General features: G+C 34.3%; 1 protein-coding gene across 1 annotated transcript; it reads right to left on the bottom strand.

Moving 5' to 3' along the window:
* Nucleotides 1-252: 252 nt before the first annotated feature.
* LOC111610777 (zinc finger protein 638-like) lies at nt 253-8945 on the bottom strand. Its single transcript, XM_023345683.1, has 9 exons — nt 8902-8945; nt 6241-7647; nt 5113-5174; nt 4808-4846; nt 4479-4706; nt 3738-3931; nt 3454-3644; nt 2570-2649; nt 253-1128 (listed from the first exon to the last, which is right to left on the bottom strand). The coding sequence occupies exons 2-9, from the start codon at nt 7456-7458 to the stop codon at nt 264-266; spliced, it is 2877 nt and encodes a 958-aa protein (XP_023201451.1). The 5' UTR covers nt 7459-7647; nt 8902-8945; the 3' UTR covers nt 253-263.
* Between the last annotated feature and the right edge of the window lie 337 nt (nt 8946-9282).

Here is a 9282-nt window from a genome sequence, read left to right as displayed (position 1 = left end):
TCAAGTTAGAATGGATACAAGAAGAGATTAAATTTTTTTTTCTCTGCCTCGAGACAACATGTTGTGAACTGGCCCTATAAAAATAAAATGAATTGTACTACAATAAAGAAAAAAACACAATACTTTATGAAGTTGGCAAATAAACCATGATGTGTCTTTATTAGCAGACCCCATGATGAGCCAAAACCAACAAATTTACAGAAAAACAAACAAAAATCACTGTGACTTTTATAGGATTCACATACCAGAAAGGAAAAATAACATCAGGTGTTCTTTGATCGGTTTATGTTGTTAAATTTACCTTTTTTCTTTGTTTTTCTCTTCTTTCTTTTCTGCCGTTTCTTGAAGTCAGGTGAACTTCCTGTTTCCAAAGCGTCAGCCTCAGTCCTCTGACGTGAGGAGGAAATCTGATTTTCACTCTGACTCTGTGACAATGAACCAACTGAAGGTGTTGGAGCTTTGAGGAGATTCTGTTCAGTCTGAGGCGGATCAGCTGGTCCTGGTGTAAAAACGGAGCAGCTTGATGCGCAACTCTCTGCTGGTTTACTGGATAAATTCCTCTGTAGTTTGACTGTAGTTGTAGTTTTAACCTCCACACAATCTGCTGATCTTATTTCCAGATGTTTCAGAGCTTCAGCATCTTCAAACTCTTTGGTCTGAAGAGTTTCCAGGTTTTCTATCTCCATAAGATCTTCATTTTCTTTCATTTCTTCTTTGCTCACATCTTCCTGTAGATGTTTTACTCTAATTTTAGGTTTCTGTCTCATTTCTTCTGTAGTTCTCTCTTCCAGTCCCTTCAGAGATTGTTTAAACTCTTTTTGTGGTTTTTTGGAGTCACTACCAGCCACTTTCTTCTTTGTAAACATCAACTTTGTAGCTCCTAGACGCTTTGAAACTTGTTTTTTCACCTCAAATTTAACAGTTCCTACTTTTAGAGATCTGACAAACGGCCGGTTTAGGATAATTCTTGCTTTGGAAACCAAAGCTTTTGCTTTTGAAATGCGTCTGCTTGTTGTCATCCTTCTTTTTGGTAACGATGCATTATTTCTAGTTGAATGTAGAGCCGGATCAGTGCTGGACACAGGTTTGGTTGGTCGTCTTCTGAAGACTTTTGGTTCCACAGATAATCTGAGAAGAAAAGAAAATGAGCTGAATGTAGAAAAGACTTACGGTTTGAATGTGTCCATTCTAAAATTGCTCTAAAAAAGAGAAACTTTCCTTGATTGCAGTAATGCCTGCTTATAATTGTTTGTTGCTTTGAATAATATTTAAACATTTAGCACTAATCTGTTAAGCAGTTGCTGTGCAACTAACCATGTGGAAGCAAAACTCCAAACCAGAAAAAAAAAACAATGTAAAAATTCCCCCAAAGTGGGCGGAGCCAAAATACTGAGGGGCGTGGCCACCTGTGATGATGCACTGTTGGCAACTTAAAAACTTTGTCACTATATTTAGTGACTTTTCAGACTCCTCCATCAACATTTTTTAAGCAATCAAAGAACTCAAAATACGTTCATATTTCTGCAATAACTGACAATTTTTAAATTTCTTGTAATTTTCCTTTTTTTGCACAAATATTCACTCACATTTTGTATATTTTTCAATCACCTAGAATCAAAATCTAAAAAAGAAAATGTATAGAAAATGATCCCACTGAGTTGAATATTTCTTTGAATCTGGGTCTATTGCTAATAAGTTCAATATTTTTTTTCTTTTGCTGTAAATTTGTCATAACTGTACAGTAACTTACTTTTTTTCCCCAGTTACTTCGCTCCAGGTATACCTGAATTTCTCCACTGAGGGAGAGTAAATTATATTTCTATTCCATCATATTCTTCCCCCCCTTTTAAATAAGATTTGATTAATATTTAATACTAATATGCGCTATATGTGTTTTGCTAGATAAACAGAAAGTAGATTCAAAGTGCAACTTACCCCTTGTGAAAGCTTAACTCTGCCCCCCAAAGAATTTTGAAAAGTCCCAAAAGTGGGCGGAGCAAAATACCGAGTGGTGTGGCCAAGTAACTATTGTTACTATATTTAGCAACTTTTTAGGCTCCTCTATTGACTTTTTCTTTTAATAAAAGCAATAGAAAAACCTGAAACTTAAGTTGTTTATGTTATTTGGACAATTTTTAAATTTCTGGTAAACAGTATTTTGCTTTTTTTTTTGCACAAATATTCACTCTTATTTTAAAATCCTCACCTAAAATCAAAATACTAAAAATTGCAGTTGCACATTTCTTTAATCAGGGTCTGCTATTGCTAATAGCATTAATGTTTTTTCTTGCGTTTACCATAAAGTCATCTAATTCTTTTTTTTCTTACTTTGCTGCTAGTATCCCTCAATTTCAGACAGTACATGATATTTCTATTTTACTTTAATGAAAAATCAATTTTTCCTCTTAAGACTAGACACTTAGAAAAATTACAATTCACTGTTGCAAAGTCATTTTCTGCTTCCTTTTAGTAGAAAAACTTTTTCTAGAAAGTATATTCTATAAAAATAAACATTAAATTTTAACATAGTGATGTAAAAATGTAGGTGTGAATAAAATTAAATACAAACTGCTTCTTTTCTTTAACCACAGTGGCTGATGTTCCTTGAATATCGAGGCTCTTCATCCTTTTCTCTTTTGGTGCATCGTCCTGGTTTTAAAACATACACAGATTAAAGAAATTTAAGAGCAAAAAGACCAAAACTAAAATAACCTTAAATAACGATGACCAGGTTGTAAAAAACATGTCTGGGCTTTAAAAACAGATCTGCTAAAATACACAATAACATTACATTTACTTTTATTTATATGTTTTAGTCCAGATAATTTATAACACAGAAAACACCTGAAAAGCAGAATGTTTTTTATGATTACATAATCTTTGGAGCAAAAATTTAATTAGAGCAAAACAATTTAAGGAAACTACACAGAACTTTTTAACAAAATACTTCTATCTGATAGCTGTGAAAATGTGCAGAACTTTAGTTTCTAGAAGTAAATTGTTAAAAATTAACTGAAGTACGAATTTCTCTCTATTTGGTTCTTTGGCTGTCAATTGTTTTACAAAATCAGAATTAGTCAACTTTATTGTCTGTATAATGTGTAAAATAAAATCAGTACAATGACTAAAAAAGTACGAACAAGTTAATTACTACAATAATTTTTCCATCCATCTCTAAATGTTTTATATCTGCAGTAGAATAAAACTGTGAATTTATATAATTGTTTATCCATTTCGTCTTTTTTTTTTCAGTATGGTGTACGCATTTATTTTTTTGTTTTTTTCTTACTTTTGTATGTAAAAGTTAAAAAATGGCCGAAAAAAATAATTAAAAAATATTTTTACTGTTATTATTGTAAGATGTAGCATTTTCACATTCAGAAAATTGGAGACAAGACTAAAACAAACTGTTTATTTGAATAAATTGAGTTTAAAATGCATCTTAGCGCTAACCTGAGGCTTTCTGGACAAACCAGGTTCACTGATCTGAAGGTCAGATTTCACTTTGGAAAAATTTGAATCCAATTTCTTTTTTGATGAATGAGAAGAAGAGGATTTCAGTTTCCTGAGTTCAGCCAAGATGATGGGAACCAGAGTTCTGACCACAGATTTAAGTTGCGATTTCTTCATAAGCGACTGGACAGCTGCAGGAGAGAAAACGTTTGTTTCAGAGGCTCATCATTGTGGCGAATCTCTTTTCAAAATTATACAGACAGAAGCTGTTCTGCTACTCCAACCTGATGTTCTCAGCAGCTTTTTGGTCAGCTGCTCTACTCTGCTCGACCTCAGCCGTTTACTGGATGACCTTGTTGGTCTCTTGCGTCTCTGGTCGGATGAAGACTTTTTCTTCTTGCTCCTCCCGGATGAAAATCGCCTCCGATGGCTCCTCGAATCCGAACGGTCACGCCACGTCGAAGGTGGTGGGAGAGATCTGCAGGAAACCAAAATTAGGTTGAAGACTTTAAAAACTGTAAATTATCAGCAGTTTTTCTGACATCAAGAAAGCTTTTAAATGGATGCATTATGCAAAATTCACATTTTGTGCTTCCGTTTGGGTTTCTACTGCTTCTAAAAACTGCAGCACTTTTAAAAAAACTCACTTTTCAGCATAAGTTCATGTTTTTTTTTGCTGTCTGGAAAATGAGCCCTTTCAAAAACTTCTGGAATCTAACAAATGAGCAGGCACTGCCCCGTAACCTAGCAACAGATGCCCGGCCCAGACTCATCACCTAGCAACCCAAACGGAACTCATGGCCAGCAGCAACTTATTTGGATTTAAAGTGACAGAGGCCCTAAAACAGAACAGACCAGATGGAAATCTCATTACCTAAGAATTATTTTGGTCAAAAAATTTAATGAACATAAATAGAGCATAGAAGTATCCTAATGTCGTCAAGGAAGCATAATAAGTCATCTTTAAATTTCCCCTAAAGATTTTCCAGTATTACCGATGAGAATTTTGCTCGCATCTCACCGACCTGTGAGTGTTTGCATCCTCCCACTCCTCTGGTTTGCTTCTATTCATCAAAGCATCGCGGAAATGAGGACCTGGAGAGTAGGAACTGCTCCTGGATCTGTAACATTTATTCTCCAGTCTGTATGAACTGATGGATCTGGATCTGGATCTGGATCGGCTCTCAGACCCAACTCTGTGATCGTAACGCTGGAATGTCTGAGCAGAGGTGGAGGGGTCTTTATCAGGAAAACTACAAAAATAAAATAAAATAAAAACATCATTTAATTGGTAGAAAATAACCTAAAAATATACTTTTTAAAAATGGAGACTAAGGATTTTTATTTGACTTACCTCTCAAACAGTGGTACTCTACAATCCCAGTTTGGGTATCTGTAGAAAAACAGAAAAATTGAAAAAAATCCAAATTTTTTAACAGATTCTCTTCAATAAAAAGTCAGAATTAGTTTTTTCTCTTGGTAGGGCAAAACATTAAAAAAAGAAAAGGAAAAAAAATGTTGTATTAGGAATTTCTACTGTAGCAACAGCAAAAATCTCTTAAAAATCCTAAAATATTCTTGATGACTCAACAAAAAGATAAACCTCCATAAATCACAGAGAACAAATATTAAACTGAGCTTTTAAAAAAAGTCACTGACGTTTTGCGGAAGAGAATGCAGGCCTCGATATGAAAGCTGATATTCTGGTGGATGATCCACTCCTGGCAGGAAGAGCAGCAAATGTTACAGGAAACTCATCAAAAAAAACATTTCAATCAGTGCAGCCAGAAGGAGCATCGTTTCTTTATAAAGGTTGCTCATTTTGAACATTTAACCATTTTCTTCTTCTTTTCTCATTTTCAACATATTTAAGTTTTATGCCAACAAACAGACATAAGCCAGCATGTCTGTTGTATCTAAATAATTTTTCAGGACACCAATGACATAAAAATGTGTGATTTATGTCATTAAATTCCACATACTAACTACACTTAATTATAATTTTGAATTCGATATTTATTAACGTCTTTATGAAACCAAAACTGGAAAAAATAGTATGAAAGTTTGTTTTAAAATTTGACAGTTTTGGGGTGCATTAATTGGAATTTATTTTCATTAGAATAAATTTTTACGATGATAAATGATAGAATAATATTTATGGTTATGGTTTCCTTTAACAAGAAATTGTTACTATTTTTCCTTTTAATTTTTGTGAAACTTTTGTTATAAGTTTCTACAAAACATTAAATTTAAATATTTCTACATGAAATGGCAGTTATTTATACTATTTTAACAAAAACCTTGTTGTGCTATAATTAGGGCTGCAACTAATAATTATTTAAGTATTAATCGATTATTCTGATAAGTTGACGCATTCTTCAGATTTTCATTTAAAATTCAACATTAGAAATACAACAAATAATTAAATAATTTTTAAATAAAAAAATAAACACTTTGTTTAGTGAATTTGAACTGGATGAATTTAAAAATGCCATTTACATTTCGATGTCAATGTAAAAGCATGGACATCGAAATGTGTTCTTATCTTAAATGCAAATTGAATCTATTTTGTAGTTTATGCTGAATTACTGCTCTGAATACATTTTTTTCAACAAATTCTCTCTTTTTAACTGCATACCTGAGTTAATTAATAAATTACTAAATTGATTATTTCAATATTTGATTAATCATTTCAGCATTAGCTAAAGTAAAAGTGAATTCTACAATTGAAAAGGTTTTAACTTTAACTTAACTTGTCAATGGAGGGATCAGAAGAAAAGTACACACCTTAAAATTAACGCACACGGTGCTGCAGAGAGAACAGGTGTGTGGGAACGACCTTGGTTTGGCAGCAGTGTAATCCTCCATCATGGCTTGTGGAGGCAGACCATTGAAACCAGTTGGATCAGGTAGGAACGCTCTGCCTGAAGGCTGCAGCAGCCACTGGGTGGAAGCTGCCTCCGGCAGACACGTTGGCCTCATGGATGGAGGAGAAGCTGGATTTAAATCAGAGTAACTTTGTGTCTTCCCGTACTTCTGGTTTGATTTTTGATTCTTCTTCGTTTCAACAGCAATTATAACTTGTCCGTTAGCTTTACTCTTATTTTTGCACATGTCATTAATGGCCTGGCCAGGTTCTTCGTCTTTAGGTATTGAAACAAATTGCTTAATTTCAGCAATTTGTTTCATTTCAGGTGTTGAACTCCAGTTGGATTTTGGTTCAGATCCTTCAGAGTTGGCAGAACTTCTACCGGTTTCTTGCATCACCAGAGGAAACAAGGAGAGAATGGACTGTAAACTACGACTTGGTTGGGTCTGCAGGTTATTCGAATTATTGGGTGGATGGTCCACAAAGGTCCTGACTGAGCTAGAACTGGTGGAAGAGCTTTTCTGAACATGTGAATCCCAGTTTTTCACCTCTGTTGAGCTCCTCCTTTTACTGGTTTCTTCCAAAACTCCATCAAATCCAAAATTTTGATCGACTCTGTGAATCTGTTCACCTTCTGAACAACTAAAATGGTCAAATCCAGTTGTGCTTGTGACACGTGGAAAGTTTGAACCATCAGTTATTTTCTTCTTCTTCATAATGCAGATTTGCTCCAAGATGGCAGGCAGATTTGTTACAGTGACCTGGTCTTCAGGGTAGGAGAGAAGACTTTCCAAATCTTCTTTTTCAAGCCCAAACCGTTGGAGGATCTTAGTGGCCAGTTCCAGAATATTCTCTGGGCTATCGGGGAAAGGATAGGATTGCTCTGTCCCAGCTTTGTCATTGTTGTCTTGTTTCCTGCTGACATCGACTCTAATATCACTTATACTTTTAGTTTCATCTGTAAAATGTGATGAATTCATTGTGGAAGAACCAGATTCATCCATATCAAAGTCTGAAGGTCCTTGAGAAGAAGAGCAATTTGAAGAAGAAAGCATCTTTTTTGATGTTTTAGAAACAAGTGTTTCTACTTTTAAAGATTTCAAATCTGTGCTTCCCAGTGTGGATGTTATAAACATCAGAAAAGGAATGAAGGCTGATGGTTAGAGAAATGAAAACATTATTGTGTCATAGCTTGGCGTTGTTACAATGTTTGGTGTTAAACTGATAGCCTTGCTATCCACAGCACAGTTGTGCAAAGCTACCAGATACAACAGGAAACAAATGACCAAATCTTCCTTGTACCAAATGCTCCAGCAGCCACGGCGCTAAAAGGGTAAAGAAAGATGTTAAATTGAGGTTTCTGTTCCTCAGGATGTCAGAATATGCAACAAACTATCTAAAATGCCCTTTATGTACTAGTAGTGAAGTGATGCACAAAAAGTATAAGTTATAGAAAATACATCCAGAAAATGCTAAATTTATATAAATCATAACCATTTAATTTAACTTTTTATCATTCTTCAAATAGACAGTTATTGCTCTGTAAATGAACAGACATAAGAGCTATAAGAAACTTCTTCAATTATGAAACTGAATAATGTTAAAGATTTTTCTACCAAGAAAATTAAAATCTGTAAACTTGCAACAATTTGTTGGTTTAACCACATTTCATCATAAGAACTACTGTATTTACCAGATTATATAATTTGTTACTTGCACCACCTCACTGATTGCATTATGTTTATAGAACAAGAAAATATTTATTTCTGCAATAAGTGTTGGCTAATTATTTAATTAAAATACAATCAGGCGCCCCATGTTTGGCAACACTTGTTTTGTGTGCAAGTAATCTATAAAATTACCAGTTTGCTTTTCGAGTTGCCCAAACAAATTAGCTTGCTAGCTTTTTGTTTACATTCAGTTTCTACCCGATAGCAATAACAAAACTAAATGCAATCAAAAACAACCATTAATCACCATAAATGATGTATGTGAGAATGTGGCTGTTCTTTTTTTTTTTTTTTTGCCAGTTGTTTGTTGATTCTTGCGTTGTGTGTGAATTGTGAGACAGTTATTTTTTGTTTTTGGGCATGTGCACCGACTGATGGCACCCTTTGAATTTCGTTGTCCTTGTGACAATGACAATAAAGATTTATCTTATCTTATCTAATCAACAGTTGCGTGTGTGTGTGTGTGTGTGAAATGTCCAAAGATTAAAAAGTAAAAGTTTATAGGTTAGCATAAATCACAACTACACGTTAACTTGACGACCACAATGGTAACTTAAAAAAAAACAATGGTAACTAAATTATGCTAATGAGATCTGTCATCTAAACAAAAATCATGAAGCTATGACTACATTCTTAATTAAGGTGGATTAACAATGTTAAAAGTTAGAGCATATGAGCGAACAGAGAAAACATAAAACAGCATTTTAACTATAGACTAACGTTAGCGCGGGGGTAAAATCCGTTTGTTAGCCATTATGCTAACGAGACAACAACCAAGCAAACGGCGATGGAATTTTAAACTAAACTGTTTCAGTACACGTTTATTTTTCATAATTAATTCCTACATACCTTTAGTTGGCTTTCTTTCAGCTTACTTATACAAAATTAACCAGTTTGTCACTTTTTTTTTTTTTTTTTTAAACATAAATTATCAACTGTTAGCAGGTGAGCCAGCTTAAAAATGGCGACCCTATTTAGCCATATCCGGTTCAGGTGCTGAATTTCAAAATAAGAGCGTAACTGTTTACAATTTGGATGTTCGAGCGTTTACAGGAGTGTCAAACTCCAGACCTCGAGGGCCACTGTCCTGCAACTTTTAAATGTGCCTCTGCTGCACCACACCTGAATAGAATAAATAGGTCATTAGCAAGGCTGGGAGAACTGATCTACACAAGGAGGAGGTAATTAAACCATTTCATTCCAGTGTTTTGTACCTGTGGCACATCTAAA

This window comes from Xiphophorus maculatus, chromosome 14, assembly GCF_002775205.1.
Source record: "Xiphophorus maculatus strain JP 163 A chromosome 14, X_maculatus-5.0-male, whole genome shotgun sequence".
In the NCBI taxonomy this organism is placed as follows: domain Eukaryota; kingdom Metazoa; phylum Chordata; class Actinopteri; order Cyprinodontiformes; family Poeciliidae; genus Xiphophorus; species Xiphophorus maculatus.
This window is presented reverse-complemented; position numbering and strand designations above follow the sequence as displayed.